Source organism: Onychostruthus taczanowskii, unplaced genomic scaffold (genome assembly GCF_017590055.1).
Source record: "Onychostruthus taczanowskii isolate IOZ18803 unplaced genomic scaffold, ASM1759005v1 scaffold11, whole genome shotgun sequence".
In the NCBI taxonomy this organism is placed as follows: Eukaryota; Metazoa; Chordata; class Aves; order Passeriformes; family Passeridae; genus Onychostruthus; species Onychostruthus taczanowskii.
The window spans coordinates 3,369,676-3,388,047 of record NW_024497629.1 but is presented as its reverse complement, the minus strand read 5'-3'; the positions used below and the strand labels follow the sequence as shown (position 1 = coordinate 3,388,047).

General features: G+C 49.7%; 2 protein-coding genes across 2 annotated transcripts in view; one reads left to right on the top strand and one right to left on the bottom strand.

Moving 5' to 3' along the window:
* GDF7 (growth differentiation factor 7) overlaps positions 1-3,686 on the top strand; it is a 4,091-nt gene extending 405 nt beyond the window's left edge. The window contains exons 2-3 of the mRNA XM_041420011.1: positions 1-327; positions 2,764-3,686. Of these exons, the coding sequence (XP_041275945.1) occupies positions 1-327; positions 2,764-3,686 (1,250 nt within the window). The remainder of the gene's footprint in view (positions 328-2,763) is intronic.
* A 10,859-nt stretch (positions 3,687-14,545) lies between these two features.
* LDAH (lipid droplet associated hydrolase) overlaps positions 14,546-18,372 on the bottom strand; it is a 109,682-nt gene continuing 105,855 nt past the window's right edge. Inside the window, exon 7 of the mRNA XM_041421902.1 lies at positions 14,546-17,691. Coding sequence (XP_041277836.1) covers positions 17,500-17,691 — 192 coding nt within the window. The 3' untranslated portion in view covers positions 14,546-17,499. The remainder of the gene's footprint in view (positions 17,692-18,372) is intronic.

Here is an 18,372-nt window from a genome sequence, read left to right as displayed (position 1 = left end):
TGCGCCTCCGCGCCGCCGCCGCCGCCCTCTGCCTCTGCCTGCTGGGCGCCTGCCGCCTTCGCCGCGGGCTGGAGGCCGCCGCCGTGCGCGGCCCGTCAGCGGCCGCTCCCCAGCGACCCTCGGCAGCCGCGCCTTCCTCCGCCTCCTCCTCCTCCGCTGCCGCCGCCTCCCCCTTCTCCTCCCCGCCGCGGAGGGACGGGGCTCTCCGCAACGGCACGGTGGTGCCGCATCATTACATGGTGGCCCTGTACCAGCGCCTGGCCGCCCGCCGCGCCCCCGGCCGCCGCGCCGACACCGTGACGGGCTTCGCGGAGCGGGCGCGCAGCGGTGAGTGCGGCTGAGCCGCGGCCGGGCGGGGAGCGCGGAGCGGCCGCCCCGCCGGGACTCCGCCGTCGGGAGAGAGAAGTCGACGCCTGGGCTTCGGAATGGGCTTGGGGATGAGGACGCGGCTTGGGGATGGAGACGGTGTTGTTCGTGGGTGTGGTAGGGATCGGGCTCCTGTGTGGATGTGAGGATGGATACGCGGGGTTGTGCATCACTCTCAGCGTGAGTTTGGGGACGTGATGGCACACGGAGAGGATGCTCCCGTGTTGGTCCGAGCGCGGGGCTGTGCCTGGGATAGGAGTGTGCGTTGGGTGGGGAATGGGGTTGTGCGTTGGTTTCCGCACGGGCAAATTGCAGGGGAAGGAGCTTCACGGGATAGGGGCTGCGCATCCCGGTTGTTTAATGGGAACGAAGCCCTGCGCGAATCTGAGCGTGGGAGTGGTGGCGAGGACAGGGCAGGGAGTGGGGCTGTGCGTGAGCATACTGTTAGGAGTGTTGACGATGGGGACAGCAAAAAGACTGTGCCCGGCATCGGTGAAGGGGTTTGCCGACGGAGATGAGCGTGGCGCAGAGCGGGACTCTGGGGTGGCGATGGGGTTGCACACGCAGTCGGTATCAAGGATGGCCCTTGGTGCCGGGGATGCGGTTCGGGGTGCGAGGGGCAGCCGGCCAGGACGGGGTGAGCGGCGGTGCGGGGGCTCTCGGGACCTCCCGCCGCCTGATGCGGGGCCGGGGCGTGCGGCGCACCGTGAGAGCAGCTCCTCCGCGCGGCATCCCCGTCCTGCCGGAGCCTTTGCAGCCCGAAAAACTCCGCGGGGCACCGCGACGGGCCGGGCCGGGCCAGGGAGGGAGCGCAGCCACGGTGTCCCGGGGGTGCTCGGCCCCGGGCGGCCGCGGCGCTCCGGAGCGACTCCCGCTCACGCCGCTCTGGGCTCGGCATCGCGGTCCCCTTCTCCGCCCTCTTTTGCTCTCTTCATACCTGCGAGTCTATAATAATAATAATCAAATGCATGTACGCACCTAATGATATACTTTTAACAAATACATGTGTCTATGTACTTCGCGCCCTGCCGGCAAAGTTCGCTCAGCTGGGGGGGGGGGGGGGGGGGAATAATACATTCCCGATCGAATAAAATGAAAACTCAAACTGAAAAGCAGCGGCAGCCGCACCCCGTCCCTGTCGCTGGCTGCCTTGTGATGGGAGAGCCCCCCTAGCCCCATTCCCACAGCCAGAAGGGGCCGTATCCTGCCCGCAGCCTTTGCGGGAGGAGGTTTACTGCAAAGCTGATGGGGAAACGTCGGGGGAGCGAGGCGGGACCGGGAGGAGGATGCTCCGGTGGGAGGGTGGGCAGTGCTCGGCTTGTGAGAGCTGGGCGAAAACTGAGCACAGGTCCTGGGAAGTTTCAGCGCAAAACGAAACCAGATGAACTCTTCAAAGGGATCTCCTTATCTGCTCTTATCTGCTTCTCATAGGAATTTTAGATTCGCTTTTCAAATAGTAATTTTAATAACCATAATGAATAATACTGTTAATAGTACTGTTAATGATAATAATAGCAGCAGCAGCAAATGACAGGGGGAAGAAGTTTCCCCCCCGGGGGCGGTGCAGGCTGCACCCAGCGGCGGTGGGCGGGCAGGGCTCTGCCGGCAGCGGGTCGGGGCGCTCCGGGCACAGTAGAGATGTTTGCAGCATGCCCAGGTCAGGTTTCTCGTTAACGAGGGAGAAAACAAAAAACAACCCTCCCAGAACTCAGTTCACCTCTTCTTCCCACCTCCACCTCCTTTGGTGTTTCTTTTTTTAATTCACGTTGAGTATATTTATTCAGTGCCAGAAACTGCACAAGTCTGTGTCAGGTCTTTGGATCCACTAAAAATAGTGCCAAACTGAGGCTGGGCTCACTTTCAGCTGCTGTGGGTGCCTCTATCAGACATGTGTGGCTGTGCCTATCTGCGAGGGGAAAGTGGAATTTTTAACAGCATGTGTATGTGTGTGACACTTAGGGCAGAAGAAATGGGTGACAAACTGCTGGTTGGGGATGGTAATGTGCTGCACAGGTTCAGGTGTGGCTTCTGTGCCAGAAGAGAATAGTGGTGTATCTGGGGTCACTGGAACACCTGGGAGGAAGCAGAGAAACCTCCTCAGGATGTGGAAAAGAGTCTGTGCTGATGAGAAGCCACTTATTTGAATTGATTCCTCCCTCCCTGTGTACCTTCTCCTTCCCATTTGTTTTTGGTGCCCTGAGCCAGAGTGACGCCCCTGGATGCAGGACACACAGCCTGTGTCCCGTGGGGATGCTCAGGAAGCCACGCTGCACAGCGAGATCTCCCCCGTTACCTCTGTGTCCCTTGCACCTCGCTAATGACAGCTTGGCTTTGGCTTGCCGATATTTAATTTTTTTTTCCTTTTTTTTTTTTTTCCCTCTGTGTTATCTCTTCCAGATGCATCCCCATCCGCCTCGGAGCAGCGGTACCTCTTTGACATCTCCAGCCTGCCTGAGGCAGAGGAGGTGACGGGCGCAGAGCTGCGGATCCTGCGCTCCCTCCCTGAGAACCGGAGCTTGGCCCTGTCCCCCGAAGGCACCTTCCACCACCTCCTCCTTGCCACCTGCCCGAGCCGGGACGGCGAGGAGCCCCGGCTGCTGGACTCCAGGGCCGCAGACATTTTGGACACGGGCTCCTCCAGATGGGAGGTGTTTGATGTCTGGGAGGCCTTGCGAGATCAGAGGGAGAGGTCGCTCTCGGGAAAGCTGCTGTGCTTCCTGCTGAGGATCGTCTCGGATCAGTCGGGGCAGCTCCTGCCCCCTCGGCAGCTGGGCTTCGGCAAGCCCCGGCCGCAGCCCCACGAGCGAGCCCTGCTCGTGGCCTTCTCCCGCACCCAGAGGAAGGAGAACCTCTTCAAGGAGATCCGGGATAAGATCAAGGCCCTGGGCAGCCCCCCCTTCCTGGAGCCCCCCGATCCCGGCCAGGAGGCGTACCTGAAGCGGAGGAAGAGGAGGACCACCATTGCCGCCCGGTCCGGGGGCAGAGGCCACGGGAAGAAGGCGAAGACTCGCTGCAGCAGGAAGCCCCTGCACGTGAACTTCAAGGAGCTGGGCTGGGATGACTGGATAATCGCCCCCCTGGATTACGAGGCCTATCACTGCGAGGGGGTCTGCGACTTCCCCCTGCGCTCCCACCTGGAGCCCACCAACCATGCCATAATCCAGACCCTGATGAACTCCATGGACCCAGAGTCCACCCCCCCGAGCTGCTGCGTGCCCTCCAAGCTCAGCCCCATCAGCATCCTCTATATAGACTCTGGGAACAATGTGGTTTACAAACAGTATGAGGACATGGTCGTGGAGACGTGTGGCTGCAGGTAGCAATTTCTGCAGCTCTCCCTATCCCTCCTGGCCTTGCTCAGTAGCCCTGCCCATTTTATATATATATATAGATATAGATATATACACACATACACATTTTGGTGTGTGCCTTTCCAAAAGCCAAGCTCAGAGCAGGTGTCCCCTGTCTCCTCTGGGCCACCCTGACCATGACCCCAAGAGGGATGGGGGGTGCCCCTCTGAGACTGAGGCTGCCACCATCTCTGTGCCTTGGGAATGTCTCCTCATCCTCTGAGCTCTGCCTGATACACTTGGTTTGCCTAAGTGGAGCTGACAACTTCTTTTGGAAAATGTCTAGCCAAAATTGTCTTGGTCAGAATGATGACCTGGGCTGGGGGGAGGTGGAGTGGTGTCTGCAGCAGAGGGATCAGGTCAGCATCACCCTCTGGCTATGGCAGTGAGATGGAGGTGAGGTAGGAATGCTCTTTTCTTTGAGTTAAAGGAGTTTTTCTGTCAGGCTTCAAATTGCTGCCCTGAGTTTCCTAGTGGAAAAATAAGGGTCCCCTGGGGGAAGGCAGGGGGCGGAGAACCTGTGGCTGGCGTGGGTTGTAATCACTTGGTCCAGGCCTGTTTGCGATGGGGAGAGGTTTGTGAGTCTGCTGGCAGAGACAGGAAAGAAGGAGAACCAGAGGCTAAAAGAGTCAGGTCTGAAGCAGAGCTTGTGCTCTTAGAAAGATGGGAGTGGCCCTGGAAGGCTTTAGCTGGAGATGTCTCCACTCTACATGGTCAGAAGTGCTGGCTTTGTTGTCTTGCAGGAGGCACTGGTGTGTGAGTCCCCTCCCTTTCCTGCACAAATCTGTGTTTCAAGGCATACTGAGAACCCAGCATCAGGCCTGCAAGTCACACAGCCATTCTGGGCATGTCTGGAGAGAAACAAAGGTCCCAAGTTCCCTAGGGAAGAGCCATTTCGCTTGGGTTCTTCTCTTTCCAAATAATCTTTATAAAAGCACTAAGCTCCACCCCATCTTCCTTTGGCATCGATTTCCCAGGGAACTGTGTGCCTCCCTGGAGTGCTGGCTGCTCCCTGCTCCATTAAGGGAGCTGGATCCTCCAGGAACAGACCTTTCCCATGCAGAGGGCTGAGTCTACCCTCAGGGACTGCTATATGAAGTGGGGTGCTTTGATGTGTGCTGAAAGGGCTGCAGGGTTTAGTAACTCAGGAGCTGAGTATAAATTACACCTTTAAACCAGAGAAGCTCTTCATCCATGCCAGGGTGTGCTTTGGATGCTGGCAGGCTTTTCTGCTGCACCTCAGTGGGATTTGGTACCAAACTTTGGCTTCCTGGGTGGCTTGGCTTAGACCAGAGATGTATTTGCACAGATTTTGTGTTTGATGGTTTGTTTTTTCTTGTGACCAGGGTGCTGGTGTGTAAGCATCAGTGCTTATTAGCAATGGTAGTTTGCTTTTGGAGGAGATAAATCCCTGCTGGAAACATGGCATTTTTCCTACATAAATCCAGTTGTCCTCCATGGCAGGGGTGTTCTGCTGGGAGGGCTGAGCCTGGCCAGGGCAGAGAGGGGGTCACCTCAAAGAGCTCTACTGAGATCCAAATGATTTCAAAGATCAGAAAAGCCTTGGTGAGGTTCAACAGCCCCTTCCCCCCAAGTGCATCAGTAGGAAGTAAATGTGTCCATTGAAAACAGTGACAGATCCACTGGGATAACACCCCCAGCCTCCCTCCATCCTCTGCTCTGCATCCTCAGGCTGGGGCAGGTGGCAGCTCAGAGAATCAAGTGTGGTGCCCATAAGTCTCATGTACCCCCTTGACACTTGCAGAGCTCCTCTGGCTTTACATCCTTGCATCCAAAAGGAAAACCCATCTCCCTGGCTCAGCATGAATGTAAATATATGCTAATGATGTCTCTGCCTCCAGGGGTCCGGGGGGATGCTCAGAGATGGAGGTTGGGGGGAAGAGGATGGATCAGGTCCATGCCATGGGTTTTCTCCCTGTCAGCATTTGGGGAGGCTGAGGTTCCTGAGTGGTGAGGAGGGGTCAGCACGAGGGTTTGTGGATTTCCTCTGCCCTTTGGCTTCAGCACAGCTGGCTGAGGAAGGAGGTTGGCACAGCAGTGCTCGAGCTGCCAGATTCCACATCAGTTATAAAGTTACCAAGCTTTGGAAGTACCTAATTTTTCAATTGCCTTTGGTTCTTTGATAGTTTTTCTCACTGCTGAGACAATTTTTAAAAATGTTTTTGTTTCCTTTACCCCCTCCCCTTCCTCCAAATATTTGTGGTGAAGGTTCATGGGCAGTTCAAATCCAAGCAAAATATATATAGCTCCTGGCAGCTCCTGCTGGCTGGTGGCTCTTGTGAGTCTCCACCAAAAAGGTGTCCTCCTGAGAGCTGCTCCTGTGGTACTGTGTCCAAGGGGTGGTGATGCCAGTGACTCCCAGTTCTTGTGGGTATTTTTTAGCCAGAGTTGCAGGGAACAGACAGATGTTACCCACCTCAGGTCTGGAGGTGGCTGATGGAGAGCAGGGTGACAGGTTGGGTCTTGCAGCTCTTCACCCCAAACCCCATTCTGGGGCAGTGCTTTTGTCCTGAACCCCATGATGGCTTTGCTGGTGCTGGGGACAAAAGCAGTGGCTCAGTTGCTGCAGTTCCATGGCCTGGATCACTAGGATAAACGAGGGGAAGGTTTGTGGGGAGCGCAGAGGCCGCTGCTGGCAGCGATGCTGTCCATGGTTTCACCCTGGCTCTCCTGGCTGTGGGCACCCCTGAGCAGGAGTGTTTGGTGGGGGAGCAAACTTCATCCCCCCGAGAGGAGTCCAGCAGTGCTGGGCGTGTGCCAAGTGCCTCCTGTTCCTTTCCTGGGCAAACAATGTCTGGAGGACAAAGGGAAGGCAAAGGATGGAGCTGGATCCTCTTTCTGCTCCTCTGAGGAGTCAGGGGAGGCAGCTCCCTCCCTGGGGCTGCTCCAGGGGGATGTGCACCTGCAGGGTGGCAGGAGCAGAGTGTAGCAGGGCACTCTCTGAAGGAGAGTGGAGCTGGGGGCTTTGGTGGGTAACTGTGCTGCTCCCCCCGTGAAAGTGTATCAGCTGCAGGGCAGGGCTGTCACACTGCTCCTTGCTCCCAGAGGAGTAGTTCCAGAGCAAAAGCTACCACTGTCCCCTTTATGAATCCCTGCATGATGACTGCAAGGGCTGCCTCTCCATCCCCAGGCAGATTTGGAGGTTGCACCAAACAGTGGGATTAGTCTTGGGCAACAACCATCAGAGCAGTTGCAAATGTGCAGAGGTTTAGGTTAAATATTTGGGGAAAAAAGTCAAAGAAAGAGTTGTAAAGCTCTTCCCAAGGAAGTGTAGTCACCATCCCTGGAAGTGTTCAAAGACTGTGTGGATATGGCACTTGAGGAGACAGTTTAATGGTGAATTTGGTGGGGTTGATGGTAGGACATGATCTTTTCCATCCTTAATGGCTGCATGATTCTAAATGGGAGTGGTGGGTGTGAATCCTTTCCCAGGCAGAGACATTCTCTCAGCTGAGTTGTTGCAGCCCTGCACTGTTGGGGCGACACAGGGATGTGTCTGTAGAGGCCATGGGGCAGTGAATCCTGCCTTTGGAGAGAGGCTGGTGGGGGCTGGCTGCAGGATAGTGGTGGCTCAGCCCAGCCCCCATCCCTGGAATTGCTTCTCTGAAGAATATAATGCTCTAATGCCAAAGGAAAGGCCCAGAAAAAAAGTATTTCTGATCAGTTGCCTCCTGCCTGAGCTGATTTTTGGGCACATGTAAACTTTATAAATATGAGACTAGAGGTTGAACATAGACAAATATTAATTCAGCAGTCTCAGAGTGATTTTAATGGATAATTATATGTTCTCAATCTGCAGTATTTATACAACCTTTCCAGTTAAAAAAAACCCAAACAGTTTCCATGCAGTGCATATTCTCCTGGAGGATTTGTTTGACCTTGAGCACCATTTTTATCTGCAGGATATAATTACAGTGAAACTAGAAATATTAAGCATTTGAAAAGGACTGTGTATCCATGCCTAACTGGCTCCCTCGTCTCTGACATGGGAATGTAATTGCACAGGAGTAGGGAAACTTGCAGAGTGATCTCATTTGACTTAGAAGCACTGGGGCGGGGATCTGGGGAAACTTGCCCAGTTGGGACAGGGACTGAACTGGTGTGTGCCTTAGCTGGGGGTTCTTTGAGCTTGTGCTCAGGCCACTGCCTTCAGGAACAGTCAGAAGCAAACTGACTTTATGCCCTGTTTAATCCTGGTCACCAGGGGTGCTTCTGGCCCAAGAATCACAGATTTTATTATTTTTAAAGGAAAAATTTCTTTTTAATTCTCTTAAAATAGAATAGTCTGTCACCCTTTTTTTTTAAATTTTTTTTTACATCATACTTCAAATCCAGTGATAACGGGGAAATCAGTATCCTCTGGCAGAGAGAAGGATTCACATGGAAAAGGGCTTGATGTAGCTTCATCCAGATCCCAGTGGCCTCACTTCTGATCAGCACTGGTAGATGGAGCCACATCCTCTTTGCCTGTTGGCTGGTGGTTGGCACACCCATGAGGAAAGGGCTGCAAAGGCACCAGTTCTGATTAAAAGCAAACCCCAAAGCCTTGAGCCTTCTGCTCAAGTTTGAGTGCCAGCGACTCCTGAGTGTGTTGGCACCCAGTGGGTTCTAACCCAGCCCTTGGCTGCACAGCTCTCATTGGGCAGTGATTTATCCATCACACTCCCCTTGCAAAACAAACAGCTCCTTTTGCAGTTTTAAGCCCTTTTCCCACATGCCCTAAGGATGTATTTGGGAAGAGTCACCTGTGCTGGTCTCCACGGAGCAGCAGACACACACACACACCCTGCTGTTGGCAAGGAGGAGACAAGAGAGGTTGGGGCATCCCTTGGGACCCCCTGGGAATCCAGGTCCCAAGGGCTGCATCTGGGCAAAAGGAGCAGAGCACCTTGGATGCTGAGGGGCTGCCACGGCTTTGCTCTCCAGCCTTAACAGGAGTTTTGTCATGAGCTGCTGCTTGTGGTGATTGTGTCAACAGCAGTGTTTGTAGTTACATCAAAACCCACAGGAGCCATGTAAACGTGGCAGATACATCATAAATACCAGCCCAGCTCATACTTGTGTTGGGCTAAAACTGCTGGGAAATGCCGTGGTTTCCTGCTGAGCATGGAAATCCACGCTGAGTCCTGAGATCCAAGTGCCTTCTCTTTTGTCTGTGCTGGGGCAGCAGGGCCATGTGCCAGGGAGGAGAAACCTCTGTGGGGAATGGCAGCGAGGGCTGGGCATTGCACAGAGGCTGTCACCTGGAGTGGGGCTGTGTGCCACTGTGTGTGACAGATGATCAAGGGCTATTCGTGGGCCTGCTTGGGCAGTGTCATCAAATCACTTCCTGTGTCCTCCGTCCTGGATGCAGCTGGGGTTGTGGGGTGAGTTCTTCTGTCTTCACTTCATGCTCTGGATAGGTGAGGGGATGGGAAAACCTGTGTGGGAAAAAGCAAGGTCTTTGAGAGCAGTGTGGCTCTGCTGATGACCAGCAGTGATGTGTGTCCCACTGGCCTCCGAGCAGCTCCCTTGGCATCAGGGATCCCTTTATTGGGGTCAGAATGGAGATGCAGGGTGGCAGGAGCAGAGTGTAGCAATGTCCCCAGTGTGGGAGTGTGTTCTCCATGAAAACACAATGAGGAAAGGAGCTGGGGAGTGCCTGTTCTGTGGGTGGGGTGTTGCTGATGGTCAGGAGCCTGTGAATTTGTGTGGGAGGGGGAGAGTTTTTTGTCTTTCCTATCTTTGAATTAATGGCTGGTAAAAGAGCGAGATGTTCCACCAGGCTGGTGTGTATGACACCTTCAATTTTGTCATAAGCTGGTTTATGTCTTTCAAGGTAAAACCAGCTGCATTCAGGCCTTCTAAGCTCTTTGTTCCTAGTACAAGTTTGTGAGGTACAGAGGTGCAAAGATGTATCTGAAAATCACTTTCCTACCAGCCAGTGATCTGGGCCTTCAGAAAATGGCAAAAAATTTGTAATTCATGCTGGTGTAGCCCACTGACCAAGGAGCCCTCCCTACATCTTAAAGGATGTTTTGCATCTTTGCACCTCAAGACACAAATAGCCTTGTGTCTGCTTTTTGCTCTTACTGACTGCAGTACTCAAACAGCCCCTGAATTTTCCGTGTTGGAGAGGAGCCTGATACAGGTGGTGGTGGGAAGGAGCACGGGCAGGCTGATGGATGCACCATGTTTGACTCTTGCTCAGTGGATGGACTAGGGTGGGAAGCTTGGGCAGCAGAGCATTTGCATGGAACTGGTATTGAAAAATCTTAAACCAAAGCCTGATCCATTCCCATCCATTCCATGGGTGAAACCAGAACTCCACACATTTTCAATGTTTTTTCAGCAGGTTTTGCTCTCCATTTTTCTGTCATCACCACTTAATAGTTCAGTCATATGTTTTTTGAGCTCATTTTTCTGCTTTGATACTTGTGCTCATGCTTTGGGTTTTCAGTGTGGAGACTTGCTGTGGGAGGGAAGGCTGAGGCTCAGCAGCAGGAGGACGTGGTGCAGTCTGTGCCTTCGGGCAGGGGACAGAGAGGGGACAGGTCTGAAGCTGGTGGGAGGAGGGATCTGTTCACAATGGGTCACACACTCAAGTGCCTTTCTGATGGAAGGTGGGGGTGTTTGGGTCTCTCCTCCCCTTCTCTTTGCCACAATGTCATCCTGTGCTGATGCCACCTGGTCTCCATCGTCAGAGGGATGAGACCCAGAGGCTGGGCCAAGCCTGGCCTCCCTGGGAGCTGTGGCCTTGGTTCCAGTTTTTGGGGAGACAGTAGCGTTCCCTGTGGTGTTTCCTTCATTTCCTCCATCCTGCCTTGGTGAAGAGACGGGAGAACAGTAGGGAATAAACAGGAGGCAAAGTTTAGGGCTGTTTGCTCCCAAGCTGGTCATCCCAGGGAGCTGTGTGCCAGGAACTGCTGAGCACCAAGGGGCTCCCAGGAGCTCAGCCAGCAGCAGCAGTGTGAAACAGCATCCACAGGCCAGGAAAAGGGATGGTCACACAGGGAGGGGCCAGGCCTTGGGCACTGAAGGTGCCAAAGTTGCTGTGTAGGAAGTGATCAGCTGGGATGGGGCGTTTTTAGGAGCAGCTCATCCTGTCCTTGCCCAGGGAGGGGGGTGATCATCCTGCTCACATCCATCCCACCTGCTGTGAGCCATGAACCTTTTAAAGAAAGGTCTGAGGTGCTCAAGGTGCAGAGCTCCCACACTTCGGCTTCAGCTGAAGCCACATTTGTGCCTTTGCAAACGGAGCTCCCACAGCCTGGAGCAGCCAGGGGCGGTGCCCACCTGGACTCTCCAGCTCTGTCTTGCTCTGCAGCTCCCACTGGGAAAGCTGGTGGAGATGCTGCTCAAAGGAAATGGACAGTGGTCTGTGCAGCACAGACCTGCTCTGCTCCTGGTGCTCCCTGTGTCAGGTGGCGCAGGGAGCAATGTTGATCCAGTTTGTCCAGTCCCTTTGTATCCCATCACTTGTGTGCTCTGTTTCTGGAGTCAAGTCAACATTTTCTGGAGTTCCTCTGACAAAATGAGCCTCTCTGCTGGTCAGTCATGGTTTTATTTATATGTTCTTTTCTTTGATTAGAAAGGAAAATATAAAAAAAAATTAAAAATTCCAATAGCTATATTTCTAGTAGTTATGATTCTTGAAGCAATACTCGTATCCCTGTGTGTGCCTCTGAACTATCCATGTATTTGTGCAGCTTTTTCAGGTCTGGGTGTGTGAAATATCTCTAAAGAAGATAGCTCTGTACGTGATGGTGTAAATGCATTGTTTGTAGGTATCTAAAGTTTAAATAGATTGTACATATGGGATTGTAAATGAACTGTAAACAGCAATCTATATTTTCTTGAATATATTATATAGCAGTATATATTTGTTAAATAAATATTCTTGTATACTCTTCAATAACCTTTTTAATATTTTGTACAGATAAGTTTATTAAATATTTTATTGATAAATAGACTTCTGCAAGATTTTCTTTTGATGACTTGTGCTTGTGTCCTAAAACCAGATGTCAAGAGCAGCCTTTGTAAACCACCTTTATTCCCTGGGCTACCTAAGGTGTTAAACCAAAAATGAAATACCCATTCACTTTAAACTGCCTTCCAGGGAAGCCACAGGTATTTTCCAATAAATAAAATCACAGAACAGTGAGTGTTTGTGATGGATTTATCATCAAATGTACATCCTTTTTCTTCCCTGTGTTTCTGAATAGTGTTCACCTGCCATGATGAGAAGCTATCCAGCTCCAGCCAGCCAGCCAGGATTCCCTCTATTGACTCCATCAGCCTGGACAAGAGAAGGCTCCATGGAGACCTCATGGTGGACTTCAGTGCTTAAAGGGGGTCTTATAAAAAAGTGGGAGAGCAACTTTTTACACAGGCAGATAGTGGTAGGACAACTAAAAGAGGAGAGATCTAGATTGGATATTAGGAGGAAATTCTTTCCTGTCAGGGTGGTGAGACACTGGAACAGGTTGCCCAGAGAAGCTGTGGCTGCCCTGTCCATGGAAATGTTCAAGAACAGACTGGCCTGAGAGTGGGGCGCTTTAGCAGTGGACATCACCCAAGTGCCTTGGAGACAGAGTGAAGGTAATAAGGATTATGACTCTCTCCTACATCCCTCAGCATACAGTACTGTGGACATGCAGGTGTGGAGTAAGGCACATTTGGAGGCACAGAAGTCCTCAAGGCATCAGGTCTGTGTTTTAGACATAACAAAGCAAACTCAGCTTTCAAGACCCAGAAGAAATGTGGAGAACTCAGCTGGAGTGAGGCGTGGTCATTTCTGTTCCCAGCGCACACTGAGTGACTGACCAGCAGGACCCACCTCCTGGCCAGTGTTCTGCATCCCCACATGCCCATTTTATGGTGACACTGGCCTCAGAGGAGATCTTTTGCTAAAGGTTCTCTGGACAGGGAGGCAGGATGGCATTTTGCCCCTGGCCCACTCTGTGAGCAGCTTTACAGCAATGTGCTATTGTAACAAGCTCTGTATGTGATGGTGTAAATGCATTGTTTGTAGGTATCTAAAGTTTAAATAGATTGTACATTTCAACAGAGCAGTGAAGTGTGAGAGCAAATGCTTGTTCACAGGCATTGCACCACATCTTCACTGAAACCAGTGGGAGTGGTGGGGTTTGTGTTCAATTTTACTCCACAGCACTGCAGACTACTCAAGTGATTGACAACATAAACCAGGCAGTTTGTAACAAGAGAAATCAAAGGCACAGCAAGGACAGAGGAGATGTCCGAGGTCAAACATGAATACAATAAAAGCAAATGCATAGCATTGGTAAAGCAGGACATGATCTGAATTAGAGTTGAACCACTCTGGATACTTAAAATCCCGTGGGTTTACTTTGTGGGTGAAAATACAAGTTCTTTTCTATAATCACCAATGAATTGCTGTATCCCCTGCACGATGAGAGCATGTTAGGACATCAAAACATTTATGTTCTGAAAATGTCCTGTGTCCTACAAATTAGATCAGAACAGCGGAATACTTTCCAAATTTTAAGGGTGCTGGTTAGGGAAGAGGAGTAGATGAGTTGTGGCATTAGGAAATCCTATTTTTCCTAATGCTAAGTTATCTCATCCCATGGATTCCTCTCAGTGTATGAAGCACAGTATTTCTGAGTCTGGGGGCTTTGTTGAAGATGTTCACAAAGGGGGAGAGCAGGAAGCCCCCCTCATTTCCTCCTTCAGTGTGAATTGCTTCAAACAGGACGGAAAAGATCTTTGAGGGTCCGACTGGCAAACCCTGCAGTCAGGTACATCAGTCAGATGTTTTAAAAAACACCTGTATTTTATTAGCTGCTGCAAACTACTTTGTGCAACACAACCATTCTCCTGCAAGCACATTCCTGCAACAGGCAAAACCCAGGCCATTGACTATCAGCTCAAGCACTCTGAAATCAGAGTTTTTAATTACATCCCTCCCTGCCTGTCCCATCTGAGCACGAATGTCAGCCTGTTCCTTAACCTCTGCGTGATGCTACTGAGAGCAGCGATCGCTCCTGGCAGCTGCTTGTGCTCAACCCCCATCAGCTATTCCAGAAATATATGCTGTTTTAATAGTTCCTGGTCACTCACAAACGCTCTCTGGATCCTTATTTTGTAAGTGTGCCAGGAAAGAGAACATTTGCCTGCAAGTGAAGAGCCTCAGAAACTTATTGCAGTTGGGAGTCTGAGCATGACCTGTGACACAGAGTAAAACAAATCTCTTGGGTCTAGTGAGTCTATCCAAACCCAGTAATAGTTTGAGTGACTTTAAAATGATAACATTGAACATCTTGTTTAAAGTCTTTGCTGGCAATTAGCTAGACCAAAGAAAGGGGTGGGGGGTGGATGCGCATATAAACCCATTTTCTGTAAAATAAATACATAAATGATCTCAGCTGCAGAGAAGAGATTATCTGCTGTGGCTCATGTATGCAATCAGTCTCTGTGAGTCAAGAATCTGGTGTTTAGCTTGGAGTCCAACTCCAAATTCTTCACCATAAACACTGGGCAAGCACTCATCCAGCTTCCTGAAGGGACAAGCCTCACTGATCCACACACTCTATAGCTCATTCAGAGCAGCAAACATGGAGCTGGAGGCAGCAAGGGGAAACTGATTGATTATTTTGGAGAGGCTCTGGATAAAAATGCTTAAGCGAGTCAGGTGCCTACCACCCACAGATTTTCTGTGCACTTGGCAGATGTCTGCAGTGCATGTGAAATTTGGGGTCTGGAAAGCATTTTTGTAGATTTTGTATGCATGAAGTAATAAAGGAGCTGAACTAGGACTAAACAAGTTACCAAAACAAAGAATCAAGTTACATTTTACCATAAATTTCTTTATTTTTGTTATTGGAGTTGTGTACTTTTATTAAAAGGTATCGATCTAGCAAAACACTTGCACATGAGTCAAAGTCACTGCACTAGCAGGGTTACTCGTGTGGTGAGAATCAAGCACAGATGTGAATGACAGTGAGTAGGTGCTACAGCTTACAGTCAATATATTTGTGATAGGTTTTCCAAGAAATCTTAAATAGTCTAAAATAGGCAAAACCACACTGTGTTTTCATGGTAAATTGGCACATTTGGACCAAGAGCACTTTTGACACTCTTTGCCTGGGGTGACAATGAACACCACGGGCTTCCAAAGAGCTGGATTCTCACTGTGTGGGATCTGCTCCTCTTAGGAAATACAGCTGTGGAAAGTAGGCCCATGTGTTTTAGCAATGAATAGAGTAGCAAATTTTCAGATCTTTGCCTTACAGTAACAGCTTCTAGGCAGAAGGTAGCAATTGAATCAATATGGTTTTTATTTTTAACACTAGAGAAAATTCTTTTAAGAAAATTGTAAGGCATTCTTTTGCAGTAGATCTGGTCATCACTGACCAGACCTGATCTCAGTTTAGGTCTTAATGCAGTTAGGATTTAGTATAATGGATTAACTTTTGTATAAAAGGCATACACAAGTCAAGTACAAGTATTGCTAAATTAATTCCTCATACAAAGTATACACATAATACACTGTAAACAACTGCTTCTCATAGGTGCTTCAGTTTCCAGGCTGTGGTAGTTGCTTGTCATCTTTGGTTAATGCAAGATTCTGTCTCGTCTCAGGAGATCCACTACAACAGCTGAACTCCCACAAACTGAGTGTTTGTCCATTCCCTGACTCCACAAACTTCGAAGAACAAATGTTTTCTTCAACCAGACCAATGTGCAAACCAAACCAACCAAGTGAACAGCGGTTTTTGTGCTGCTGACATACAGACAGGTGCACACGAACACGCACGTGTACATTAATGTATCTCCATGCATGTGCACGTCCTCCCCGGCTCTGCCCCAGGGAGCACCTCAGCCACCAGATGCAGGGAGCATCTGCCACAAGGCCATCCAGCTGGGACAATGCCAGCATTTGGGGGCTATCACACACATACAACTATGGATTTCTACAGTGAGCACAAGGATTGTTTTGATCGTGCCTGAATATGGACCTGTAGAAAGACGGAAAGTCCCGTGACTCTCCAGTAAGCAGAATCGGTTGCATGGGCATAGTCTCCTCACTTTGAACGTGTCTGCTTCCTCCCCACGCTGCTCAAACTGTGCTCCCAACATTCCTGCCCCACTCTTCAGTACCATTTCATTATGTGGCAGTGTAATTGGAAAATCCACTGGCTAGTCTCAAAAGCTAAACCAGTTTCTGATACAGAGAAGGTCACTTAAATCCAGTGTCAGTCTGCAGGTTTGAAAACGAGTCCAAAATATCCAGGAACTGAACTCTATTACAAGCTGCTCCAAATATTAGTGAAAAGGTTCAAGGGGGGTTTAGAGAGCAGTGGAAGCGGTGTGTATAATCGTGTAATAAAACAAAGCAATTAATTGATCTTTCTGCATCACAGAGAACATTCTCCAACACCATTCTCACACGTATCAAAACTGGTAATAAATCATGTAACTTAGATACTCAGTGCATCATCTAAATTCATCTGTTTGCAAGGGCAGGACCTCCCCTGACTGCTCTGTAGTGTTTTGCTTATTTATAAATGTCTTTATGAACTCCACAGGGAGACTATTTCACAGGTTCGTGGCTAGAAAGCTTTTCCTGATTACACTTGGCTCTGTTCCCCTTGCTTGCAATATTTTTATTTCTAGCTATTCCCTGCAACTTCTTTTGTTATCACAACTGGTAGGAAGAACTTTTTTTTTTTTTTTTTTTTTTTTTTTTTTCCCATCTATAAAGGAAAGGGTTCACCAAATGTGAAGAACAGGGAACTTGTCAGCACCATGCAAGGGTCTGGTTCTCAGCAGTAACGTTCATGCCATGTCATGGGTGCAGCCATGCCACAGTAACAGATGTTTTCTGATGGTGAACATACCTAATTTGTGGCTTGGCAGAAAATTTCATACTTCAGTCCTTAGAGCAAAGAACTGAAATTTAGACATGCATCAAAAGTGGTTCAATTCTTTAAAGCTGCTGAGCAAGCACTGTTCTCATGGACTTCATTAGGAGAGCTAGGCCACCTAGAAGTTGTTATACATGGATTCTGCAATCCATTTTACCTTTTAAATACTGGCATTTTTGACCAGTGTACTTTCCCTTCTCTAAAGTCAATTGAAAAATGAAGCACTTGGCCATGTTCCAGGCAAGAGATCCTTATGTATTCCCTTGCTGAGCAGCCAGAGATACCTTACAGCATTTCTAATACCCTGTGGAGTCCTGGCAGTGCCCCAAACGCGTGGTGAGACTTGGAGAAACTGCACACCTGATCTCCACATCTTCCCTGAACTCGTCCCAAACTCAGCCTGACCACCAACCCCCTCTGACCCAGAGGAGACAACGTCAGGGCTGCCCAGGGCCTTGGGCTGTTCTGGCTGCCATGCACCTGGGGTGAGACATGAGGAGAGGGCCAGGCCTTCCACAGCACAGCAGGACCCACCCACATCCTGACACTTCTCCAGCACAGAGTGGGATGGTAGTAGCTCAGGTGCAGTTGTGTCAGCATTGTCTAGAGTGCCAGCAGATAATAAATATTCCACCCTTTGCCAAGTCTTCCAGAATCCTGAAGACTCAGGATGAAACTACATAAGCACTGAGTCAACAAAACTATACTTTGGTCCAGCCAGTCTCTCTTTAACTTTCTCTAAAACATCTCAATAGAAAACAAGCCATAATCTATAATAAACAGAAAAAAAATAAGACAGACTCTCTCACAAAAAAAATTTACACGTTCACAAAATAATTACACCATTTTCTTGTTGATCACTGAATCAGTGTTTATAATTTGGTCAGATCGTCCTGTAGCCAGTCTGTGATCATGGCAGCCATCTCCTTGCTGGCATCGAGCACGAAGGCGTGGCGGAGCCCCTTCTCACAGAGCCGAATGTCCCCGTCTGGAAAATCCATTTTGATCTCATCGTAGTAGTGCTGTGGACACCAGCTGTCTCCAGTTCCATAGTAAAAGATCAGCTAGAAAGACAAGTGTATCAAATAATCAGTGTGGAATGTTACTGATGGAGCAACCAATACAATAGTTTGGAAATAAATAATGCATCAAATTCTGAGATACACTGAGGAATAGCAGATTGGTACTTCTTGGTTGTTTCCAGGTCTGCAGATATGATGAAGACAACTAAATGCTCGCAACTCCGTTTCCTAAACTGCAAAGCTGTGGAACACGATACCGGTTTAAAAAACCTGAAAACAGAAATCTGTTGATGAAAGCCTGGCAGAGTTAGTAAATTGCCTATTATAGCTCAAAACATGGAGTTGGCCATGAAGTCCACCCCCAAGCAGCCCAGCTGCTGTGTTTTCCATAGCTGTTAGCAGTTTTCTGTGTTAGCTTTCCAGCTATTTAAAAAAAGCAATGACCAGGCACATCTTCACCTATATTAGCTTGCTCAAATCCCCATCCAACCTGACCTTAAATGTTTTCAGGGCTGGGGCATCCACCACCTCTCTGGGCAACCTGTGTGAGTGTCTCACGATCCTCCTTGTGAAAACACTTCCTCCTGATAGCTAGTCTGAACTGATCCTCTCTCAGTGTAAAACTACTGCCCCTTGTCCTATTGTAACAGGCCTTGCCAAAAATTTTCTTACATTCTTGATTTTCTTACAGGTTCTTTTAGGTACTGGAAGGTGCTCTAAGGT